This window comes from Triticum urartu, chromosome 3A (genome assembly GCF_056163025.1).
Source record: "Triticum urartu cultivar PI428250 chromosome 3A, HENAU_Tu73, whole genome shotgun sequence".
Classification (NCBI taxonomy): Eukaryota; Viridiplantae; Streptophyta; class Magnoliopsida; order Poales; family Poaceae; genus Triticum; species Triticum urartu.
The window spans coordinates 676400261-676426421 of record NC_141875.1 but is presented as its reverse complement, the minus strand read 5'-3'; the positions used below and the strand labels follow the sequence as shown (position 1 = coordinate 676426421).

The 26161-nt window shown below is 43.4% G+C and overlaps 3 protein-coding genes, 1 long non-coding RNA gene and 1 pseudogene across 6 annotated transcripts; 4 read left to right on the top strand and 1 right to left on the bottom strand.

Annotated features, from left to right (window-relative positions):
- The first annotated feature begins 38 nt into the window (after nucleotides 1–38).
- Nucleotides 39–491, top strand: LOC147981441 (uncharacterized). Its single transcript, XR_015599908.1, has 2 exons — nucleotides 39–255; nucleotides 358–491. It is a non-coding gene; the product is annotated as an uncharacterized LOC147981441 (long non-coding RNA).
- Nucleotides 492–5830: 5339 nt separating this feature from the next.
- LOC125549140 (putative glutaredoxin-C2) lies at nucleotides 5831–6370 on the top strand. Its single transcript, XM_048712623.2, has one exon. It carries the CDS (start codon nucleotides 5916–5918, stop codon nucleotides 6228–6230), a length of 315 nt encoding a protein of 104 aa, XP_048568580.1. The 5' UTR covers nucleotides 5831–5915; the 3' UTR covers nucleotides 6231–6370.
- Nucleotides 6371–10413: 4043 nt separating this feature from the next.
- LOC125545917 (uncharacterized) lies at nucleotides 10414–14795 on the top strand. 3 transcript variants are annotated; one of them, XM_048709974.2, is made up of 3 exons: nucleotides 10414–11772; nucleotides 13426–13578; nucleotides 14498–14795. In XM_048709974.2, the coding sequence occupies exon 1, from the start codon at nucleotides 10470–10472 to the stop codon at nucleotides 11703–11705; it is 1236 nt and encodes a 411-aa protein (XP_048565931.1). In that variant the 5' UTR covers nucleotides 10414–10469; the 3' UTR covers nucleotides 11706–11772; nucleotides 13426–13578; nucleotides 14498–14795. The 3 variants fall into 3 exon arrangements, with proteins under 3 accessions (XP_048565931.1, XP_048565930.1, XP_048565932.1); XM_048709973.2 differs by lacking the exon at nucleotides 13426–13578; XM_048709975.2 differs by lacking the exons at nucleotides 13426–13578; nucleotides 14498–14795 and adding an exon at nucleotides 11878–12015.
- Nucleotides 12906–14488, bottom strand: LOC125545919 (uncharacterized; annotated as a pseudogene).
- Nucleotides 14796–18699: 3904 nt separating the features above from the next.
- Nucleotides 18700–21062, top strand: LOC125545918 (uncharacterized). Its single transcript, XM_087513957.1, has 3 exons — nucleotides 18700–19867; nucleotides 20113–20331; nucleotides 20552–21062. The coding sequence occupies exons 1-3, from the start codon at nucleotides 18785–18787 to the stop codon at nucleotides 20777–20779; spliced, it is 1530 nt and encodes a 509-aa protein (XP_087370083.1). The 5' UTR covers nucleotides 18700–18784; the 3' UTR covers nucleotides 20780–21062.
- The last annotated feature ends 5099 nt before the right edge of the window (nucleotides 21063–26161 follow it).

The following is a 26161-nucleotide window of genomic DNA, read 5'->3' as shown; positions in this document are numbered from 1 at the left end:
AGAAAACCTAGATCGTGTCCCCCCCCCCCCCCCCCCCATTCCCTTCTCTCCCTCCCACTAAAAAGTTTGCGGCGGCTGCGCTGTTCTTCCCATCAACGCCGACTGCTGCTTCGTTGGAAGCCAGATTTGGTTGTGGGGGAGGTGGAAAGACGACCGGCGACGAAGGGCCTCTGGACAACGCCGCCTCTACGACCACGATGACATCTCAGTCTCACTCTCAAACGGTTCCAGCAGCCGGGGCAAGCACATCGCGAGGTACAGGATTCCTCTGATTCCTTAGCTCATTTGTAGAATATTCAGACTTGTTTGTTGATTCAGATTGTAGGCTCTGGGATTCAGACTTGTTTGTTGATTCAGATTGTAGGCTCTGGGATTTAGAATGAATGGATCACTGGTGTGGTACCAAGTGGTGATGAAGAACAAGTTGAAGTTGAACTGCTGTAGATCTCAGATCTCTTCTATACTTGTTATGTTCAAATTTATATTGAGAATCCTCTGTTTTCTACTGAAAATACCCTGTTTTCTGAGAAAAACACGCACATGTATTAGTATAGATTTGTGATATACATGCATAAGTACTGTAGCCGCGAAATGGGTTAGCGGCCGCTATAGCCAGCGATAGCGGCTGTAGCGTTGGCATAGAGCCAGCCGCTAAATGCCTTAGCCCGCGATCTGAAACTTTGTTTCAAAATCACAAAATATTTTGAATTCGTGAACATTTTTTGACATCGCGAATATTTTTTGAATCAACATAAAATTATGAATTTATGATTTTTTTAATTTACAAAAAAATATAAAATTGAAAACATTTTTGAATCCATGAATTTTTTTGGTATTTCATGAACATTCTTTAAATTCGCAAAAATTTCTCGAATTCGTGAACAATTTTTAAATCATGAAAAAACAAAATCTCAAACATCTTTTGTAATTGCAAACATTTTTTATGGATTCGCGGTATTTTGAAAATCATGAGCATTTTCAAATTCACAAATATTTATTTCTTCAAAAGTATTTTTTGAATTTCTGAACAGTTTTTGTACTGGCTAACTTTTTTGTATTCACGGACATGTTTTTGTATTTGTGATTTTTTTTGAATTTAGACACTCTTCAGATTCACAAACAATTTCTGGAATCTTGAACAATTTTTCAATTCATGAACATTTTATGAAATATCAGACATTTTTTAAATTCAGAACATTTTTAAAGTCATGAATAGTTTCTGAAATCCTGTAAGAAAATCGAATTTGGTATTTGTAAGCATTTCACAAAGTAAAAAATAGAAAATAAAATGAAACACAAAATAGAAAAACGAAAAAAGAGGGGCGCCCAGCCCGCACATGGGCCAACCCAGAATACACATGGTGGGAGTTCATACTTCCGCGAGCGGCTGTGCATTTCATCATTTTCCGACGCGCAGGTCGCCAAATAGCCCAGAAAAGCCCGTAACACCAGCCCACTGGGGCGGGCGCCAGTGACGGACCCAGAAATTCAAGTTGGCCGGGGCGAACATTTAACATCTAAATTTTTTCTGATACAAATGCAACTCTATTCAATCAGAACTCATAACATTCAACAACAAAAACATACAAAAGGTCTTCAAAACTACCCCTCCGATCCATATTAAATGTCGCTGATTTAGTACAACTTTTTACTAATTCGGCGACAATAAATATGGATCGAAGGGAGTAGTAAACTACTAACATGGACTCTTGTCCTTTGAAATGCCGACTTCGTGCCACAATAAGATCCCATATTTTCAAATGAGACCTAGAGAATTATGAATGTATAAGCACAAGTGTGACAACAGTTGTATATTTTGATGATATGATCATATGATTATAGTATACCTTTAAGGTGTCCTTGCATAAATAACTCGGGGCTGTACATTTTGATATGATCATGTGATTGTAGTATACCTATAAGTCTGGTAGTGGCGCAACACACCAATTGGGGATTTTTCTTTTGTTTGAGAGCTATCGCTTAGGCATTTGGGCCTGTAGTAAATGTAGCCCAGTCCACTAGTCCAGCCCAAATCTATTTCTCTCTCGTACCCTCGTACCCCTTTGAGTCAGTCACGCATAACAGCGCCGCCGCCACCATGAATCGCTGCTGCTAGCTGTCTGTTCCTGTCTGACGCACGCCGGAGGAAACAGGGATGTAGGGGCTGCCGATTTTTCCGCCGCCGGCGACCCGGGGCGGCCGCCCCAGCTCGCCCCAATGGTGGGTCCGCCACTGGCGGGCGCTGAAGGTGAAGAGAAGAGGAGACAGAGAAAAGAAGACTAACTGAATGCAGAGGAAAGGGGCTCAGCCCAGCACAGGGACTGGCTTTTTTTTTGACATCAGCACAGGGACTGGCTAGATAAGACACAAGAGTGAATTGCGAAAGAAAAAGAAAAAAAGACACAAGCGCGTAGCGTGGAAGAGGCATCTCTGAATTGGTTCCTGTAACCTGAACCCTACGGGTATTCCTCCCTTGCATGAACTAAGGTTTGTGACTTGTCCTTAGGATTCCATCTTCCTCGGCTCGACGCTTAGGATCGTATCTTGTACTGTACTGAGTTTATCTCTGATGACTGATCGATTCGCAAACAAAAATATCAGAAAGAAAACCGATCATAATCGCATCGTAACTGCTTATCAGGTACACTGGTACAGTACGATTGTTCAGTCTAGTCAGGATGACTCAGGAATCCGTCGAAAGTTCCAAACTATTTTTCTATGGTTTCCATGTGTCCTTTTTGAGAACCCAAGGAAGCTTCAAAAGGTACTAGCATAGATCGATCGTTTGCAGAGAGTGAAAACGACCTTGGATTCCATCCATATCAGCTCGGGGAAAACGTGGATGTACACGGCTCGCATCGCTTGATACACCGTCAACGCGCCACACCCACACTGCATGCGTACCTACGCCCGAGAGCGTACACCATATCCGGGCCCTCGGGCGGGCAGACAATGACCGGCCAGCCTTCATATTTCGTCCGGTGCATTCAAGTACTTTAAAGTTCATATCTCAAATCCATACAAACATGTAAAATAAAAATCTACGTAGAACATAAATATCCTATCTACCTTGCACTATTCATCGTCGGAGATGTCCACGATCTTCGTGCCGTGCTCCGGGTAGATGGCCGCCTGCGGCAACTCCCGCTCATCGTGGTCGTCACTAGAGGCGAATGTTTTGTGAACCTCCGCCCTCTGATGGCGGAGGAGCGCCAATTGGCCTCCACAACGGCCTCCGACTGGATGGACTCCAACCGCCTGCTCCGCCGCCTCCTCTGCTTGAGTCACCTCAAACTCTGCCATGGCATCCCCCATGACAAAGCACGCAGTCGGCTCCGCCTCCTCCTCCTCTATGGCATCCTCCACCTTTGGATCCGCCTCCTCCATGGGCTGGGGGTCTTGCTCCGTCTTCGGCTATCGGGCCATGGTTGTTGGCGTATGGCGAGCGGAAACGGAGGGAAGTGGATGCGACTCGGGCAGATGGCGGGGAGAGGAAGGGAAGTGGATGTGGCTAGGGATGGGGTTCACAGTCTGGCTTAAATAGCCGGACTTTGGCCCTCGGGCAGCGAGCCCGAGCGGCGCCACGCAACGTCCACATTCCTCGGAGGAGATTTCCGTCGGACCGTTGGGTTTTCGAATGTTTTCATGTGGGATCCTGATGTCAGTCCGACATGACGGATGCGCATGGGTGCGCCTGAGCCACCCTATACCCCCCTCCCCCTTCAGATTTAGGCCGGATATAAGGGGTGTTGATCAACAACCCGGGTGTTTTAAGGCTGGTTTGAGGCGTTCATGTTTTTTTTACCGACCAGTGACCTGTCCATCCACCTGGGTGTTTGGGGAAGGTTTGAGATGTCGGACTGTAGATGCTCTTATTATTCTATGGAATGACGTCAATGTGTGTACCATGTACTGCTGTCCCTAGCGATCCCCCCAAGTGATATTCTATACACTAAAAATAGCCCAGTTTCTTCTTTATACCCTGCTGATATAGCTCTCATTCCCTGGAGATTTGACTTCTTTTATTCTCTTTTCTTTTAAGGGCTAGAGCTCTAATAAGTTAAGCAGCACTAATTTTAGGTAAAGGCTATTTCATGAAACTTTTGTTCCCATGCATCACACACTATGAATCCGATGATTTTGTGTCAGAAAATCAACGATGAATTTATCCACCAAATCATGTTATTTTTTGTAAATCCCGTGGGTATACAACTGGTGTCAAGTTTCCATGCAGGGCCACAAGACACTGTTGTCAAATACTTCTACATGGCAACTGTAGACTTTGTAGTGCTTGGATCACGAGCTTCAGTGTTATCTATTTCAAACAGAATATATACTCTAGCTTGCTACCTTCTTGATTAAGTAATAAGGCTTATTCCATCGACACTCACATGGTACTATAATGGGACCCTCCATCGCACTTCCTACGGAGCATTGGAAATTCATTACCTACTTATTCGTGCCGATTTATTTTGACCTTGGTGTCGATTTTTTTGATGATGGTCTGGTGACATGTCAAGACTATGAAGTACGCGTTTTAAAGAAAAAGCATACAAACTAGGCTGATTAATGAAGGGGGTCTTAGGCTTTAGTTTAGAATAGTGTCATCCAAAGAAAACATGATTTCATGATGCCCAATTGAAAATCAATTTTCATAAAAGTGAGATTTTTCCTTTGAGAGATACTGAGATAAGAAAGGAGCAATGCCCTAGACAAGGCTCGAGAGTGAGCTGACTTTCAAATACTACTCCCTCCATCTTAAAATAAGTGTGGCCAATTTAGTACAAAGTTGAGACATATGGGGTATTTCCCAGATTTTTTTTCGTTATCTTTTTCTTGGTGTAAGACTTGCGACTGTAATAGATATCGACCAGGTGGCTCGTTGCTTCAAAAAAAATTGGTTAATCCTATTTCATCAAACTTATATCCCATGCACGGCACACTTTTAAATCTGGTGATTTTGTCTCAGAAAATAAAGAATACATTTTATCAATTGATTCACATTTTTAATGGATACAATTGGTATCATGGGCACAAGACACTGCTGCCAAATACACGGTAATATTGTGCTGCTTGGCTCACAAGCTTCAGTTTTATCCAGTTTAAAGAGAATACAAGAGATGCATTCACATGTTTCTAGATAACTGCCTTCTTGATTAAGCACTTGGTGCCGAATTTCCATGGTGTAGGACTTATTCTAAGGATATTGAAATGGTACAAAGGGACCCTTCATTATTCTTGAGTGCCTGCTGCTTTGTCGGCGTTGGAGATTCATTGCCTACTTATTTGTGTCGATTTATTCGGACCTCGACGTGGAGATTCGTGATGATGTTGCGCTGACTCGTCAAGAATGCAAAGTAGGTTTATTAATAACGGGGTTTTAGGCTTTAGTTTAGCCCAGAGAAAACGTGATTCACTATGCCCACTCCAAATGGGCACGTATTCTTTGTCACACTGGAATGGCAAAAGGAGGCAATTAGAGTGGATATTCTTTTTTTTTGCAGGGAATTATTGTGGATATTCAGACCTAGGTTATCTGGAATTCTAGGTTATCATTGATTGAACGTAAGTCAACTGAAGCATTGGATCCGATCAATGCTACCATCCATTTTTAATGTGCTAGAGAGATAACTAAAGTTCAGTCTACCTCGAATCTTAATTCACCTCCATTTTTAGTTATTCGATTCCACATCATTTAAACGTCATAGCACAAAGTTCACAGAGAACACATATTCTGACCGACTCACACTTCTTCGATTTGCCCCATCATCATCTATAAATAGACACCGTTCAGTCACAACCATCATAAACCTCCAAAAGAAACAAACAGCATAGATATATAGCTAGCTCAAGTGAAGCGAGCTGATCAGATCGTTAGATTTAGGTTCGTAGAGAAATAGTTTGCAAGTTGAGCAATGGCGGAGAGGGTGAGGCGGCTGGCGTCGCAGCGCGCGGTGGTCATCTTCGGGGCGAGCAACTGCTGCATGTGCCACGCGGTGAAGACGCTCTTCACGGAGATGGGCGTGAGCTGGACGGTGCACGAGCTGGACAAGGACCCCCGCGGGAAGGACGTTGAGAGGGCGCTCGCCGGCATGGTTGGCCAGAACCCACCTGTGCCGGCCGTCTTCATCGGCGGCGCGCTCGTCGGCCCCACCGACAAGGTCATGTCGCTGCACCTCGGCGGCCAGCTCGTGCCGCTCCTCCGCCAAGCCGGCGCTCTCTGGCTCTGAACTTCTGAAGAATTAAGGACAGCAGTGGCTAATGCGTACGTGCGGCTACATAATTTTGGAAAGGTCATCAAACATATTAACGGTCATGATCTTTCAGTTGTACCTCTTGTTGTCACATGACAGAAGGACAGGATGCTTTGTAAGAGGTGGGTATTCTGAGCAATATTAAATGATGAGCTTATGCTTAACTTGTCATTGCTAATTTGATGCTTTGCTTAATTTAGCTGGCTGCTGTGCTAAGACCATGAGAGAACCAACGTTATACATATATAATTGGCACCGTGATTCGCATTGACATGGCTTGAATTCTTGAGTGATTTAAGGGACTGGTGTTTGTGCTACATTGAAATGGCATGCTGCTTGACCATTTCAAATACATCATATGGAAATTTGTTTGGTAGTATTTTCTCTAATGATTATTTGTTGTTATTTTCGGTAACAACATAAAGAACAGCGTGGACAACAATGAAGAAGAAAGTACATTTCCAAAATAATTTCAACCCAACAAATGTTCAAAATCATTGCAGCATGTTGCTCATGTGTACACACCATATACCATACAGGCTGCGAATTGAGAGCATCTCAGTTGGATAGGTTTCTCATGGTGGAACTTGCCCACCCATCTTCAAGTACTAGACTTGACATGGGCCTTCTTAAATTATCCTATTCCCTTCAGAGAGGGAGTCAAAACACCCTACACAACATAAAAAATGTCGATTTCACGGACCTCTCACCGTCAACAATAGAGGCGTCGAACATTGCCGGTTGGGGCATGCATCCATGAACCCGTCTTGTGATGCCAAATAGCGCAAACCTAAAATTATTCCCCACCATTTCGATATCTTCTCATATCTCGGTGGCACAAAATAAAGTTCCACTATGAGGTCGCTCATCCATTATCCATGGTGTGAGCTCCACCGTACCTAGGGTGGAGTATGGTGTGATTGCTTGATATGTTTTGAACACACACACACACACACACACACACACACACACACACACAGAGAGAGAGAGAGAGAGAGAGAGAGATCCTTTAATTTGCGAGAGTGCGCACATAGATAAATCATTTGTATTGAAAAACCCTTGTCACATGAGTTGCTCTTGTGACTCGCGAGGCATTTTTGCCGCCAACTCCGAAGACCCATCCCACATGCCTTACTCCCCACCGCCACCATTGTCAGCTGATCCAACATGCTCTCTTTTATGATTGATGAACACCACTTGTAGCTAGAGCGAGATCCCATGCCCCAACGATGTGTTAGTTGGCCCCGTGGTTCACGTTGAGGTGAGGTAGGTACCTTGGACGTTGGGGTGCCGCATGATCTAGCTGTTGTTGGTGCATACATTTCCATGTGATTCTGGCATGTGTAAAATGACAAGGTCAAACCGTACTGAGCACTTCATGACCTATATAAACAGATTATCCGTGATACTTGCATCATTTTTGTAAGTAGAATCTACGATATTCAACTTCATCTTCTATATCTAAATAGCTAGCCCCCACTAACTATTTCTCTCAATATGCAAGAATGCCACATCATCACACAACATGCACGAGAAAAGGCCCACCTTCACTACTATATGTCTTTCAACATGCAAGCATGTCACTTCATCATGAAACATGCATTGAGAAAAGATTCATCTCAACATGCAAACATACATGAGAATTTTCATTCTATAAAGTTATTTATATTTAATAAATATTTTACAACTATATAGTAGTCAAACATAATGAATTATCTGTATTTTCAGTTTTAGCTTTTTATATTATTACTTCAAATATTCATGTTTCATATAACGAATCACACTGAGATATGTTGCGAAATATTCCCGCAACAACGTGCGGGGTATCAGCTAGTTTCACAAGTGTTGAGGTCCTAAATTGATTCTGTCATATAAATGCTTAGAGATAGTGGATACACTAGCACCTAGAGCGTGTAAAAGCATTGATTTTGTTTAACTATACCAATATTGATGATGTGCTCCCATATGTTAGCTTGTCTAACGGGGAGCATTTTAACCATCTCCCATCTTGGTGGATTCAAACTCTAGCCCCCACGTATGTTTGTGCAAACTCTCTTCACAGATTATGAATAATTAGGATCCTTGCCATATTGGGCTTTTGGCATCTTTAAATTTAGTATTTCAATAGAGTCTTCCACAGAGTATCCAAATCGTGATCCATCTTCATGCTCCTCTTCTTCATATACTTGCATGGCTTGGGTGGAGCTCTTCGTCTTGATTTACTCAACGGTGTTGGACTCTGGCTTGCCTGCAACTTGGGTAAAATGAGAACTTGACCTCTCAATGATACTTACGAATTCGATGTTATTTGTCCTTTTTCTGAAACATTTCCACATCAGAAGTAAGAGTTTCTAAATTACTAGCCAATTGGCATAAACAAAAGTCACAAACCATATTTTAGTGCAAATATTATTCCGCTTCATCTGAGCATTGCTTAATTGCTTTGGCGCATCTTGCAGACTTTGGCGGTTTGGAGTGTCATTGTTGTAGCCGTTTGAAGTACATGCGTGCATGGACAACATAAAACTTTCAAATTTGCCACCATAAGAATTAGAGTTCTTCCACCATCGTTAAAATTACTGCTACCTATAAAATTAACATCATTAGAAGCATAATCAACAATAACATTAATGGAGATTAGACCTGAAATATCCATGCTTATCAATTTTTTAATGATATTTCACTATTACTCGTTAGTTTTCTTCACCTTCAATAACATTTTTCTCATATTGTCATGGGCCTTGGTGCCTTCTCAACATGCCATTGGATATGGTTCTTAGTCGACATTCTACAACTTGATAGCTTCCACTCGCATGTTTACCCCTAAATGCTACACATATGGTAGTTCCAAGCATATTTTCAAAAATAGGGTGTAAGGCATGGTAAAAAGTGTGGATAATGGGCCATTCTTACATCCTACAATCGAGGCAATTTTAGGTGGCTTCCTCCATTTTGTTGCCAAGCGATGGCAAAGGTATGTGATTATTTCAGCAAACACTGTAATGTTAACACACAACCACATGATTTAGTAAGCTAATTGGGATCAAAGCCAAATTAACCCGTGTGAGTGTTAATTTCAAAAGGTCATGTCAATGGTGTGCTTTTGTCCACTAATGGCTTTATTAATTTATAAAACCGCGCTCTTGTTGGGCTTTTTTAATAGAAGAAAAAAGAATGTAATTGTGAACCATGTGATAAATTTGAGACCTTGATAAGTGCCACATGTGTGGCATAAACGCATGACAACTCGGAATATTTTTGATAGCAAGTTTAGTGGCGCGAAGATGACAATTTTAGTTGTCAAGCATGAGAATTTTCTTTTCATATGGTAAGTTTCAATTTTTTTTTGAGTTTGTAAAAGCATCATGGCCGGAGTGCTTCATGCCACATGTGCGGCATTTATCATTTGGGTTAATTTGTTCATAGTATACCTGGCCCAAAAAAACCCGACCTGACCCGGTTCGGTCTTGCTCATGGGCCGGGCCTGGGTCTAGGCTTTGAACCTGAAGGACACGCCGAGCTGGGCCTGAGCTTACCATATTTACGTTTCACGGAAGAGACCCGGCTTGAACCCCAACGGGCTTTTTCACTGACGGGGCGGACTTGGGTCTAAAAACTAGGCCCGATGACTGGCCGGCCCAGGCCCGGGCCTAGGTTTTCTGCTTTAGGCTTTGTCAGGCCCGGCCCGGTTCTGCCTGATAGATGACCAGGTATAGTTCATACAAACCTGACCAACTCGGGCGGCCTGCAGGCAGGCCGCCCCGTTAGCACGCATGCCTGGCCCGTGACGGGGGCGGCCGACACATGATTAATGGGCCATGCTTGGGCCTAGAGGCTGGGCACGCGTGCCGGCCCAGCACGGCCCATTTAGGTTTTTAGTTTTTAAATACTTTTTAGGCTAATAGGCAGCCCAATAGGCTAAGTAATAGGTGTGCTGATGGTTAAATGTGCCGATGGGCTGGCCCGTTTAATATTAGTGCCATGCCTGGGCCTGGTAAGGCAGAACGCGTGCTGGCCCTGCACGGCCCATGTAGTTTGCGTGCCGTGCCAGGCCCGTATAACCCAGGCCGGGCCATGCCGTGCCGTGCCAGCCCATCTGGCCAGGTTGGAGTTCATAGGAAAAAATGGACCCTGTTCGGAAATAAACCCCTCCGGAGCCCAAACCCCTCCCAGTCCTCTCCCCTGAAAAATCCCCCACATCTGACCGGCCAAAATATGGACGGCGATGGACCGCCGCCGCCGGCCGCATCGGTGGCGTCGGTGCTCGGCGACGACGACCTCTTCCGCGAGATCCTCCTCTGCCTCGGCTTCCCCAACCTCCTCGTCCGCGCCGCCCTCGTCTCCAAGCGGTGGCTCCTCCACGCCTCCGATCCGGTCTTCCTTCGCCGCTTCCGCGAGCGCAACCCGCCCCGCCTGCTCGGATTCTACGCCGGCTACCCCGGCCGGTATCAGTTCGTGCCGCTCCCGCAGCCCCCGGAGCTGGCCGCCCTCTCGCGCCGCCCGGCCTCTTCCTGCGACGGCGCCTTCGCCCGCGGAGCCGAGCGACTCATCCACTGCCGGAACGGCCGCCTCCTCACTGCGTTCCGCAGCCGCTGGCGCCAGCTACGCGGCGGCAGTTTCAAGCACTATCTCCTGGCGCCGCTGCTCGCCGGGGAGGCCCCAACCGTCCTCCCACCAGCACCGCCGCCCATCCACGGGCGCGCTCTAGCGAGATTCACGCAGATGTTCCTACCCGAGGATGGGGGCCGCGACGGCATCACCTTGGTGAATCTCTTGATGGTCGGCCGAAAAGTCTATGCGGAAGTGTACACCCTGGGATCCGGCGGATGGGACTTCCCTGGCACCGAGGTGATAGAGATAGAGCTCCCGCATGCCACAACCTTCCTGCAAGAAATGCTGCCGCCCGTTCATGGCAAGGCCTTCGTGGTGACCACCTCTGGGTACACCCTGGGTCTTGACTTGGCCACGTCAACCTTCTTCACCCTCGAGCTCCCAGTTGGAGTGTGGCGCAGTTACCTGCTGTCATCTGCGAAGGATTCCGGGCTTTATCTCGTTAGTGCAGACGGATTTCAGCTCAGCGTGTGGCTCAATGGGATGACGGGTGATGATTATGGTGCAGCCGGTTGGTTGCTGGTGGACACATTTAGTATCCACGAGGCATGCACACGTTTTACTGATCAAAATCAGACTTCGATGCCACAAGATGGTGATTTTCTTCGTGTTGCTGCAGTTGGGGACAACGCCGAGTTTGTATTCTTGGATTATGCAACATATGGTGTTGTCCTTTATGTTCATCTGAGGAGCAGAGTGGTTGACAAGGTGTATGAGCAGGCACCGTATCATCATGGTAATATTCATCCGGGTATAAGCCGCATACATATCTCTCCCTTTATGATGATGTGGCCACCTGTTTTCCCTGCACTGAACAGAAGACATGATCAAGAGCAATGATCGCAGTGTGTTTGATCTTTGTTATAACGTCGACTTCTATAATAGCAAGCTATGTTTCTCTGGTGAGGTAAGGAAATGGATGAGCAATTTAAACCCATTTATATATTCAGATCGTTTTGACTGCATCTTGTCTAACTAATGTATACCATGTTACTGTGTTTAACTCCTTCAGAATTTGTCATTACTCTGCAATCAACATGTGTAGTTCCGTCTGCTATTTGGCCAACAAGTATGAGTAATAGGCTCTTGGCTTGTACTTGGTTTCGAGTTTGTCAACAAATATTGAGATTTGACACTGCAAATGTTTAGACATTCGTGCCATGTCATATAACACTATATGTTGTGGTCATTTAATTTGGATCTTAAGAACCTGAAGTTTGCAGAAGTGCATTGCAAGTTATCTGGCAGAACTACACTGAGTCCAGAGCCTTCTAAGATTGACTACAGTGTGTATAAGATATTACTTTTACGAGCACTTAATTATTAATGACGATTTTGTGGCAATGATTACCTGATTAGTGCACAGATGGCCGAAGAGAAATAACTGGAAGTACAGCTTGTGGCACAAGTGCTAATATAGGTTTCTGGCCGTAGCTAACTGTATGCTTTTTGGTCCCTCCCAAAAGCTAATACTTGGTCTCCCTGATTTGCCACACCTCACAGTGATTCCCTTACACCTCAATTAATCCTGAAATACTGCACCTATGACTTTCTCCTCAACTTATAGTTTTTCATAAATGCTGGGCCATCTCCCTCACAAAGCTCAAGAAATAACAGTATATTGCTAGCTCAAATGAAGTAAGCTGATCCGAATTTGGATCTGAAGAGAGTATGATTCATGGACTTGTTAGGAACATGAAGTATTGACAACGTTTGGCAAGTTCCTTAGCTCTACATGATTGTCGTAACTAATCCCCCTTGAGCTGTTGACACTCCAATGCTAATGCCTCTTCTCAGAAACAAATCCAGAAAGGAAAAAGTATGAGCTATGTACCAGTCTCATCTCTGGTGGGAAACAACAACCACTACTTACTGCTAAGAACTTCCATCAACAGTGAGCGGGGAATATAGATCTAGTTATGCGGCATTTTGGTTCATCTCATTTGTGATTTCCTGGAAGACCTGCAGGTGGTTCTGCAGCCTCCATTGTACTGTGCTCGCTGTGTTCCTAAGCCAGTGGTTGGTGGCTTTGGTGTGACTAGCATCTTGAGAGTTTCCATTGTCAGCAAATGATACATGACAGTGGAAAAGTGAACTCTGAGCTACACTGCTGTTCCATGGTTTTGTGTGATCTCGAATCATCTGCTGCTTCCATGCTGGAGCGGGCCTCACAAACTTCCTTTTCACATTCTCGTCTGTCGATATTCTGGAGTCATTGCATCTCCATGAACCTGCTGATGTACTTTTCCTTAAAAAAACTGCTGATGTACTTTTCCTATAAAAAAACTGCTGATGTACTTTGTAGCCGAACACCCCCAACCGGGGTTTTTAGGTTGCTGCTTTCTGAGAGGGTAATAGTGTTCTGTCACTCTGCTCACTTGCATTCTTGCTGCTCTCACCTTGCACAGTAGTATTTTTTGCCCACATTTTTCTTGAATAGGATTCTTGCTAGCATCTATGACACCATCATGGTTTGACAACCATTCAACTGAACTAGGAGTCTGAACTTGGCTCGTGTATTGATATTTGTTCTGTTCTTTTTAACTGGCTGCTTTCGTAGTTTCTCAAGCAGACTGTGGTGTGCCAGCATCATTGAACAGTCTAGAAAGATCTTGGTTCTCCTCCAGACATTCTCCATTCCTCTCTCCATCATTAGCAACCAAGATTTCTGGTTGTTTGTGCTTCATCTCAGTTATCGGAGACAGAACCGCTTGTGAGTTGCAATCCTCATGCTTGTCTATATCCGCCGAAACTGAAATTAGTGGTTCCTCATAATTCAGTTGATTTGAATAAGTAGAGAGTATCTGTGGACATAGATATTCAAGGTTCTCCACATCAGTATATCTGAGTTATGGGAGAAGGGAGTGTTTGTATATCAAGCTCCCTAAGAACGTCAATAGCCCAGGCAAAAAGTCTCACATGGATTTCATCATTGCAGTTGTGAGGTATAGCTTGAAGAAGATATTTAGCTTGAGCTACCTTTCCAACTTCATCATGCAGATAACTGAAATACACTATTTGTTATAATCAACTTCTGTAGCAAGGGCTTGCCTGGAAATAATGCATGAGGTAGTGGAGTTCACTTCTACTTGTATCAACATTTATCAGTGCTGAGAACAGTCTTTACTCTCAGCATCCTTGATGCGGACTGTGAGAAATACAATGTTGGCAATAATATTTACTCAAGTCTTCTTACAGATAACACCAACATAGGATTGAGAATTTCAAGAGAACAATACTAACCATGTGTAACCAAACTCATATATATCTGGTTTGTAGGTCCATACCCAACAGAGATATACCTGTAGAGCATTTCAGCTTCCTCATAGTTCTCAGCCTGCATATAGTCACATAATGGGGGTTTGCAGACACTTAGACTGACAGCATTTCAATCTGCTCTTTTGTCCTACTGCATTTCTGGTATGGTTTGTATCAGAAAAAAAATCTTGTCGCGCAGTTTTGATGTAATCTTTTGATAGAACAGATTTTCTGTAACAAGAGCACCCAGTCATGTAGAAGGGTTTACACTTTCGTGCTACTTTACACTAATGTCGTTTTCAAAATTTATCCTATGAGTAGCTTTATTTCTGCCAGGCAGTCTACCTTCAACATATTTCTCTATTTTCGTGCAGTTAAAAGATATCCTGATAGGTGGATACATGGAAGTTGCTGTGGAAAAGCTTGCTTCAAGGCCATTACATCCTCCTCCGGTTCTCCATGCATACTACTCTTGGGTTAGGTCAATTTATCATCTCATGAGATTCAGGAAGCAGCAGTCACTGCAGAATACCATTACAAATTTACAATGCATCTGATAGAACAATGTCATGTCGACATCGCATATTTATTGCTGTTTGCTCCCATGAAACTGGACGCAGACAAATTCCACCCAAGAGTAATAATGGAAAATTGAATTTGCATTTTGTGAAATTTTTCCCAAAAAATATATTTTTACAGGAATGTTTCCAAAAGGTTTGTTTAAGTGTGACTAATGCACGGAAGAGTGGGTTCCCTGACATTTACTCTTTCTTTTTCACTAAATAATTCTGTTTTCTATTAAAGAAAACGCATGTAGCACTTATTAGGCTGTGTCTGGCGTTGCAACGGATTTTTCGTTTGTCCAATGTTTTTTTATCTACTTTCAGTTTGGTTTAAAACTACTTTTTGCATACTTTTGTTGCTAATTTTCTATCGCGGATTACAAGTAGTGCTCCCTCTGTAAACAAATGTAGGACATTTTTGCATTTTAACGTTTAAACTACAAAAATGTCCTACATTTGTTTACAGATGGAGTACATCTGAATGGGCTTAGATGTTGGGTCAAGATTAATGTATTTTTATTCTACTTTTTTTAGTAATTTGGCGCCCATGATAGGTCAGAGGCTTTGGTAACGACGTGAACAAGAGAACAACTGTTTTTCACTACCAAAGTTCATACGTTGCTGTTGCCCACGGCCTATAGCTGGTTTGACGATGAAATGTGATCTTGGTATCCATGCAGAAGATTGGGGCGGTCTTTATTTGGAAGCTTTTACCCGTATTTGTTCTGTCCTTATGACATAGCGTATCATCTTATCCTGAACTAGGTTTTCTAGCCAAGTCTCCTTTGGTGGAATGACAAAATCATGAGAGAAAAGGTGTTGTTTATATACATATGAACAGAATTTAAAATTTCTATGAAAAAAGTTCCATGCTGAAGTCAAGATTTTCTTGTATGGTCTTCACAAACTATTGAATCTTTTTATAGAAGAAAAATATTGATTGCTTAATGGAAAACTTTCTTTTGAATAAGTTTAACTCAAGAGGAAAATAAAAATAAAAGCAGGGCACATGGCCATGGGTCATTACTCTGCTCCCAGAGCAAAGAAACCCCTTTCCCTCCGCAAAATATCCCTGAAAAAGATGGGCAGGGACGGACGGCGGTCGCCATCGGTGCTCGGCGACGACGACCTCCACAAGATACTCCTCCGCTTAGGCTTCACTAACTGCCTTGTCCCTGCAACCCTCATCTACAAGCGGTGGCTCTTCCACGCCTCGGACCCAGCCTTGTTTAATTAAACTCTGGCTTTCTGGAAATGCTTTACAACTTATACTACTCCCTCCGTTCCTTGATATAGGGCATATAGTTTTTTATGAAAAAAAATCAGATTGTAAGGTGTATTCCTTTAGTTGACTCTTTTACCCCTACATCATGATAAAGTGGTGCTATTTAAGTACTAAGTATAGAGGCACACATCATGAACAAATTTTTGAACCATACATAATATGTAAGATATATATATTTGTCCAGGAAAAAATGATAAAGTGGTGTGCCAATCATTAGGTACTAAGTTTATCGTAAACATTGTGTGTACTCTAGCTGTTTCTATTTTAGTATATCTAATCATAGAAGACCTCTATAAAGATATTTATATCACACTTTAGAGGTCTCTATTAAAATATTTAAGGATGCACACACATACATATGCATTACATTGATATAAGAATCACAAATTAATCCAAGAAGGCATGCATTTTTTTATTTTCACGCGTTTAAGTCAATCAAGTTTAAATATGTTTTAATTCAAAATGTATTAAAAATGAGCACTATGATTTGACAAAATAATTTGTAAATAAGTACTAAAGCTTAGTATAAATAATTTATTCTCATTAGGTACAACACAACTTGCTTCCTACAAATTTTGTTTCAATTGAGGTTATCTGATCACCCAATTTTTGAGAACCTTAGAAATGGCAGGAGTGAGAGAAACTACTGTCCTGAGCGAGCTGAATAAACTCCTGCAACATAAATAAGTTAACAACATGGGAAAAATCATAAATTCTTAATTAGAGTCGTGAGAAATTCCGAAAAGAATGAGAAGTAAAAAGAGTCGGAAGAAACTAAAATATATATTCTCTCTCTTCTCTCTTCACTTAACTTCTGTTTAAGTTCTTCTCAAATGCAGACTTGTTATGATTTAAAAATCTGCGAGTGCTATTTCTCATTAATACAAACAGTTGAGAGTACAGAAGTTGGCAACTTCTATATACATGATATTTTTTGTCTCAGTTATCATACATTTGTTGTGCTTCTTTTAGATCCGTGTTTGAAATGGTTGAGTGAATGAGCATATCTATAGCTTATCAGTCAGAAAAAAGTATGTAACTTCATATATTTTGCAATAACCCACCTGCCTGATAGGAAAACAATATGTTATGTGTAGTGAATAAGTAGGAGGTTTAAATTATCAGATATAATTGAATTTAGGTTAATTTATGTTCAAAAATTGGCATTGCATATTTACCAAGGCATGATGTGGCATGAAGGCAACACTACTGTGCATGTTTTTGTAGTTGGCATCATCATTGATCTTTTTAAAGAATGATTAGCCGGTGTGGTATGATTTTTTTAGAACGGTGTGGTATGATTTTATTTGTGTGTGTGAACAAAACACAATGCTCGCATCTTGATGTATTGCGTAGGTTGGTATGGTATGATATAAAGAGATTTGACACTTTAGATAGTGGAGTGTTAATTGATGTTTTTTCCAGCTTCAAGATACTAATGCTGATATAGTGAAAGCCTAGTAATCTGCTAATACACCCTTTAATAGAATGACCAATTTAGCTTCGGTAGGGCTACCTTGCTACGGAGTAGGTTACTTACGAAGAATAGTAAGTCAACTATATACAAGATGGAAGGTTGAAGAAAAAACCCAAAGACAAGTATCTTGCTTGGAGGAAGAAGTCGATCAAGATCTTATCCAGGTCTAATTTGGTTCAATATGGCCTTGAGTTTGATCTCTCTAGGATAGTTATTAATTTCCCTAACGCATCATTGCCAACTTCATTGGTTATTGATTCGTTTGGTTTATAAGAATTTTTTAGAAAGAGCCCCTCCTGTGTCACTCCCGCGAGCGATCGAGAGGGAAAACCCTAGCCGTCGGGCCTGGGCCCCTCTTTCTGACCCCTCGCCTCGCCACCGCCGGGGTGTGCCAGGAAATGCCTGATCGACGTCGGTGGCGGCGGGGCTTCCTCTCTGAAAGAGTATGGTGCCCCTATGTTTGGTTTTGATAATTAATGACAATCCCTATGGACTGATGGTTGTCTTGAGTTATACTTGAAGGGTTTGTCCATATGCACTGCTTGAAGACCATATGTTGGTTTCAAGGTTAAAAGAAGGAGATTTGTGTTGGCCAAGGTCTTATTCAAGGACTTATCCGAAGTTGGTCTTGTGAGGTGTTGAGCCTATTACAAGCATTTCTTGACGAAGAAGATTGTGTGAACTTTTCATGTTTACCTTCAAGACATCATCTTAATGAAAAGAGAAGAAAAATATATTAGGTTGATCAAGACTTAGTGCAAAGAGTGGATTCAAGTTGATAAACACAAAAGGCGTAGAAGATGTATCGAGTAGGACCAAGTGATCTCATAGTATGATAAGTATTGCCCATTATATTTTGTGTACTAACCCATGATCTATGTGAGGTTTATATGTGGGGTTAGGTATTTTTTTCAAAGGCTTGTATCAAAAGAAAGATCGCATATAACGCATGGAGGATCGTCACCAAGGTTGAGTTTTGCTAGTTCACAGGAGCATCACAAAATCACATGGTTGAAGCTTGCCATCCATTCTGGTGATAATGAACATGTGAAGATGTTCGTAAGAGAGGCTCACCCACCGTGGAGTACGGGGAGCATTTTATTAGTCAAGAAAGATGGTCCAACTTGAAAAAGTCTAGATCGTCATCATATACTATCATATACTTGAGAAGAATAATTACTCGGGGAGCATTTTTACTTGAGGAGAAAAAAAAATCTCCAATCGTCGAATAATAATACGTAAGCCCTAAACCCCGCACATCTTGCCTTCTCCCCTCCCGCTCAACTCAACTTCTTTCCCCCAAAAAATCTCACCTTCTTCCTCGCGAGCTCCACCAATGGCCCCGAGCCGGAGACCCAAACCTCCTATCAACGCCCATCCTGAGGCGCCAGCCGGAGTCCCGAAATCGACCCACTCCGCTGGCCTCATGCAGGCGGCGCAGCGCATCCACCGAGTCCGGGCCAACCTCCGGCTCCACGGCCCGCCCGCGCCGCCCGCCGCCGCCCACGAGGCCGGCCTCCGCGAGCTGGGCCTCCTCGACTTCGTCCGCCTCGACCTCCCCTCCTCCGGCGCCCCGCGCCCCGACCTCGTCGCCGAGCTCATCGCCAACCACAGATCCGTGAAATTCGATCTCGAGTCGAGCTCCGTCCGCGGCGCCAGGATCGATCTCTCCATCGGCGCGTTCGCGGAGGCGCTCCGCCTCCCATGGCCGCCCACCGAGCGTCCCCCGGCAGGCGTCGGCGTGGGCCTCGCCGTCGAGTCCGCCGCGGCGGTGGCGTTCGCCAAGGTGTACGTCATGTCGCATATAGAAGCTGCTGTCAACAGGAAGGACCGTCACCCGCGGAGCCACCTGTTGCCTAACTTGGAGTGGGGCGGCGGCCATGGGATTAACTGGGCGACTCTGATGTGGTGCGAAGCGAGGGACGAGATGGCACACCTGGTTCAGAGGGACAGGAGTGACCATGACTGCTACTATGGCGCATACCTGCAAAGGATCATTTGGTGGCAGAGGCCGGACCTCTTCCAGTTGCCGCCGGAGCCCGGTGCATCGCACGCCCAACAGGCGCTTGGCAGCGACCAATCAGCTTCCGATGAGATCCAAACTCTCCGCTCGGAACTGCTGCTCAAGATACATCAGGTTGAGGTGAGATCCAGGCAGATCGATTTGGCATTAGAGAAGATCGACGCCGCCTCCAAAGCCATCGATGCGACATCCAAGAAATTTGATGTGATATCCAAGCAGCTGGATGGGAGATCAAAGCAGTTGGATGCGAGGTCGGAGCAGCTCGGTGTGATACCTGAACCAAACATTGAGCACGAAGGGGACGCTCACGCGCTCAAGCAGGCGCTGGCTGCCAAGGAGAAAAAAAGAAACGATGACTTGCAAGATGCCTGGAATGCTCGGAAAGTGCTGATGTTGGTAAGTGAGAAACCAGTACTCCCTCCGTTCTTTTTTTATAAGACGTTTTGGACAGCTGACATAGAACTGTTTCGGGCATTGTCTGAATTGTCTAAACGTCTTATAAAAGTGAACAGAGGGAGTACTTCTTTTTTCACAAGGAAAAATCAAATAAATGAAAAGTGGTTTCTGGCGTGTATGCATTTTGATACATTTGCATCACATTTCGTTATATTTATGACCAAGTTGGTCAATCTTCTTTGCAGGCCTTGCCCTCGGATAAGTCTACAAATGCTCATGCGCATATAGGTGTCAGATGGATGGGTGAGCTTGACCCAAGAGTTTTTGCAAATGCTTGCAGCAAAAATGCAGCACAACAGGATGCACAAGTTAATTATGATACTCTTTGCTCCAAGTGGCAAGATGAAATTGCAAACCCAAATTGGCGCCCGTATAGGGTATTCACCGTTGATGGTAAAGAGACGGTATGTAGGCTGTAGATTATCTCAGCTACCATTCCTAGTTTCCTAGCTTTGGTAGTTTCTAGTTTGTAACCTTGAGTCATCTGTAACACAAGTGTATTCTGATCAATTCCGCCCATTACATCGATCAATTCCATCTGGTTTTGCAAACAGTTTCTTTCTTTTTATGCACTCGCAAATATTTCCATGATTCATCTGATAGTGCATACTTACTTTGGCATAGAGAATTCTCTCCAAGGATGACACCAAGCTTCAGAAGTTAAAAGAGGAGCATGGTGAAGAAGTCTATGCCTTGGTAACAAATGCACTGCTTGAGATCAACGAGTACGACCCCCGCAGCCGCGTAGGTGTACCAGAGCTGTGGAACAAGAAGGACGGTCGGAGAGCAACACTGGAAGAAACCATCCAGTTTGTCCTTGAACAGAAGCAGTCAAACAAGAGGAAGCGCTGAGGCCACTTATGATTTATCTATGATCTAGGGTGCTGCTGCTTTTGGTTGCCATGAGACTATTCACACCTTGAACTTTAGACATAGTGTAATCGTAGTGCTAGTGGACTGTTTTGAGGTATCAATGGTTTACTGTTTCTTAGCCTTGACCCCCCTTTTGTCGGCTAAGTCGATCGAGCTTAGCTAGATTTTCTTGTTTTAGTGTTGGCATGAAGCCATGAATGCTAGTACTAATCTAAAATGTTGATTTGCTCCATATCTTTTGTGGATATGATGTGTGCCCTTAGGATCTTCTGCAGTTATGCTCCTGTCCTGTGTGTGCATTTTTTTCTTGGCAAGAAGTTCCTCTGTTACTAAGAGAGAGATATGACTGCCTCATGGACCTGCAAATTGATCATGCATAAGCAACAGCAGCAGGACATAAGTAAAAAATGAAGGTCCTGTGGCAACAGTTCTTGCTGAATTTTTAGATGATCCGCAAGAAATTCTGCTGCTTAATTTAGGAGTGCTAAGTGTAAGCTTTCCACGTGCTCACTTGTTGTCAAAGCAATGGAGGCTGATTGCAGGTATCTTGTTTTGTGTACATATGCTCATTTTATTTATGTACTCAGCTGGCTGCGATGTGCTACTTTCAGCAAGTGATTTCATTGCTTTGATGCAATTGGGAAAGTATATGCTACTCCTTCCGTCCGAAAAAACTTGCTGGAGAAATGGATAAAAATGAATGTATCTAAAATTAAAATATGAATAGATACATCCATTGCTCCGACAAGTATTTCCGGATGGAGCGAGTACTATACTTCCGTAGCTGCTGCCTGCTGGCTATATATATTTTGTTATTTATTATACTTACAAAGATTTGAGTTGGTGGCATCACCGGTTCACTACCTCTTATTTGTTCTCGCAATGGAATGTATGCAGGAGACAACGCAATGCATGCTCTTCCGCTGTATCAAATAAAAGTAATTTTGTTCCCGTGGATTGGCTTCAAATAGCTGGTATTTTGAGCTGTGTTTATGTGTTCTGGAGAAATAGGATTCATAATTCATTTTTTTAAGGCATGGCTATGTGCTTAATCATGGTTTGTTGTTGGAACTGCGATAAGGTGTCACTGCTTGTGGATAGTTGTAACCTTGAATATTCCATTCCGGTGTTTTACACCGGTAATGGCCTGTGAACGACCACCATCCAAGCGGGCACGTAGTAACATGTTGAAGAAATCTACACATGTGCGGACGGGTTTCAGCTCAGTGTTTGGCTGCATTGGATGACAGGCGGCGATTGGCTGCTGGTGGACACATTTTGTGCCCTTGAGGTATGCATGCGTTTTGCTGGTCATAATTGGGTTTGGATGCCACAACATGGCGATTTTCTTTGCGTTGCTGTGGTCGAAGACAATGCTGAGTTTGCACTCTTGAATTTTGCTATAGACTGTTGTCCTTTATGTTCATCCGAGGAGCAGGGTGGTTGAGAAGGTGTATGAGCATGCACAGTATAAACATGGTATCAGCAACATACACATCTCTCCGTTTATGATGATCTGGCTGCCTATTTTCCCTGCACCGGACGATGGCCATGATCAAGAGGAATGATCCCAGTGTGTTTGATCTTTGTAATACTGTCACCAGGTACGACTTATATAATAGAAAGCTATGTTTGTCTGATGAGGCATGAAAATGGACGAGCAGTCAATATTATTCAGATGGGTTTCATTGCATTGCATCTCAACTAACAAATTGATGCCATTTTACTTTCTTCATTTCCTTTAGTTTCTGTCATTACTCTGTAATCGACATGCGCAGTTCTATCTGCTATTTGGCCAATAAGTATGAGCAATAGGCTCTTGGCTGGTGCTTGGTTCCGAGTTTGTTTACATATATTAAGCTTAGCAATTCAAATGTTTAGACGTCTGTGCTACGTAGTAGAACACCAGTCATGTAAGTTGGATCTTAAGAACTTCTGTTCATTTCACTGAAAAAAAATCTGAAGTTTACAGAAGTGTATTGCAAGAAAGTTATCCAGCAGAACTACACTGAACCTTCTAAGATTGACCACAGTGTGTATAAGATATTGCCTATATGAGCACTTGTCACTAATGAATATTCTCTGGCAATGATTAGTAGAGACGGGCAAACACAACTGGAAGAAAATAACGGGAAGTATAGTTTGTGACAAGAAAGCTTCATTTTGTGTTCTGGGCAATCTCAATCGGCAAGAAAAGGTACGCATGTTGGATGTAAGTTCTGATATTCATTTCTTCACATGAAGATTAATTCTATTTTTGATTTTTTGTGTCCACATAACTATGATCCATCCATGATTGCCGGTTCAGCGGTCTAAAGGAAAGACTGACAGATGCCATTAGACAAAGGTGTCCAATGGCATCCTGATAAAAAATGTGATGCATGAATGTCCATAACACCACACCAATGGTATTCCTTGTCATTCACAATGGTAAAAACAGGCAATTAGAGTGGATCCAATCCTAGCTTATCAGGAGCCTAATGGATATTGACTCTAATCCATTAAGGTTTGGTAAGCATTCAGCAGAGCTAGGAGTCTAACGTTGAACCTGTGTGCCTATATTTTGTCTGTCCTTTTACACTTTTGTAGTTTGTCAAGCACAGACCGTGGTGCGGCAGCATCAAAACAAACAGTCTAAAAGGATCTTGGTACTCCTCCAGACATTGTTTGTTCTTCTCTCCATCAGTAGCAACCACAATTTGTGGTTATTTACACTTCAACTGAGTTATGGGGGACAGATGGGCTTGTGTGTCGCAATCCTCGTGCTTCTCTGTATGCGCCGAAACTGAAATGATTAGTCTTTCACCAGGGCCGTACCGAGGAAATCGAAGGCCCTGTACAAATCAAAATTAGGCACTATGTGTGAAAGAAAAACAATAATATTTTTGTCAGCCAGTGTAGTTTTTCACAAGAAAATACACCAGTTGGAAGCAGAAGTTTTAAAGACATGTACATAGCACACACCTAATCTACTTTTTTTAGCTGTACTATTCTATTTTGGAAGAGCTGTGAGATTGAAAGAGCTGAGAGGAACTGATGGATCGTGATTAGAGAGAAATGGGTAGAGTGTCTTGCTGTAAAATATTTTAAACAGTTCAATTAATACTTTGATTAACAAAAAAATGGGGCCCCTCTGGTGCCGGGGGCCCTGTTCGGTCGCTCCTGTTGCACATGCTCATATACGGCCCTGTCTTTCACAATTCAATTAAGTTGAGGAAGTAGAGTGTTTGAGTTGAAGGACCGAGATACCTTGTACAGGTTAAGAATTATACTGTTAAGGGACTCCTGGCTGGGACAAAAGGTCGGGGAAGGATCTTATTGTTTCGATGGCCTCTTTCAGGTCGATTTGCTTGTTTCGTTAGGTGGCCATATCCTTCGGTGCATTCTCAAGTCGTTCATCACTGTCAATTGCCGCCCCAAACACTAATGTCTGGAAGAGTGGGTTCTTATATTTACTCTTTCCATTTTTCACTAAATAAATCTGAGAATTTCTTGGTTTTAAAGAAAAAGCATCTAGCTAGGCTGCGCCTGGCATTGCAGTGGATTACTTGTTTGTCCAATAAATTTTTAACCACTTTAAAGTTTGTTAAGCCTTTTTTCGTGTACTCTTGTCGCTAATTTTCCATGGCAGGTTACAAAGTAAGTATACATCGCAATGCAATGCAATTCAGTAACCGCAAACCTAATGGGTTTAGATAGTATAATTGATAAAAGGTCTAAGGATATTTAGGTCAAAATTAATCTTCTTTGTATTCTACATTTTCTTGGGCAATTGCATCTCTATCACGGAGAAAGTAATTAATACATTAGTTTTATATGTACCAAAGTGTACAATTGTTTTTCATTATCAAGTTTGCACGCTAGCTAGTTTGGTAGTATATGTGATCTTGGTATCAAAATAGAAGAGTTGGGCGGTTTTATTGGTAAGTTTATCCATATTTGTTCAAAGCACCATCCGCAAACTCGTGACATAGCATTATGAACTTACCCTAAACTATGCTTTCTTGACAAGTCTCCTTTGGTGCAATGACATAATCATGAAAGACAAGTGCCTTGTATATAGGGGGGGGGGGGGTGGGGGGGGGGGGGTGGGGGGGTAAGGGGTGACTAGAGGCGATTGGTTTGGTAGGTAGCTTCTAGGGTTAGGGTTTTCTCCACCGGGGGTGGTGTCTTCTAGTGGTGCGTGGGGCGGCGGCGACATTTTCCTCCACATAGACCAGTGGTGGCGATAATCCTTTGCTGTGTGACAATGGCGGAGCAGGCGAGGCACGGGGATGCGACTCCGACGAAGTAGGCTACGGACGGAACGACATGTCGGGAACCATCTATTCACCAGTGGACGACAAGGTTTTTGAGAAGGCGGCAAGGCTCTCGCTGGGAGATCTAATCGTGAGAGAGAAGGAATCTGATGGAGTAATCTTCATGGCCCATCGAATCTGCCCAAACCAACTAAGCGGGCAAGGTGTGCTCTCCCCCCGATGAACATCAAGTTTTTGAAAGGGCTATGCAGCCAGGAGCATGGGGTTTGCACCAAGAAACACAGTTCAAGGACATCGGAGGTAACATCTTTGTTGTGCGGTTTGGTAGCAAAGGTAACTGAAAAGATGCTTCTCATAATAGACCCTGGTAGTTGGATTTCAATGTGATTGTCTGAAGGATTGCGATGGTGAAAACAGACCGTTAGAGATGGAGTTTGATAAGATTGAAGCTTGGGCTAGGGTACAGGGCCGGCCCTGAGGGGGGGCAGGGGGGGCGGCCGCCCCGGGCCCCCAAGATCAAGGGGCCCCTCCCCAGGTATACATGTAAGCTACGGCCCAATATATTTCCGGTCAGCAAAAAAAATCAGCGAGGAAGGGATCCAACGATCGATTCGTTCGTTCCTACTAGTTACTATGTACACGTCGAGAAAAAAGGAATTGATTGATCCTTTCCGATTCTTTCCTAGGTTAGTACGTGCATGCCGAAAAAAAGGAACAGATTGATCCCATTCTATTCCATCACGCATGCATTTCACGCAGCGATTCTCATCTCAGCGGCCACTGACGGTTATCTCTTCGCGACTGCGAGTTCACCGCTCCTTTTCCCTTTTCTTCTAACTCGAATTTGCACACAAATTCAGATCGACCGCCTATTTCAATTCCCTAACTCCATGGGGGCCGTCGGAACCCTGCTTTGCTCTCCGTCCATCGACGATTCAACCATCCGAGGTATATCCTCTATTCATATTGCCTTGTCTCATAGATGAATAGCTGGCACATCGGTATTTTTCAACAATTGTCAATTGATGCAATTTATTTATTTATTTTCAGCATTGTGTCTTATCCTGTCATCCGTAAGAAAGTTGTAGATGAATTAGTACAA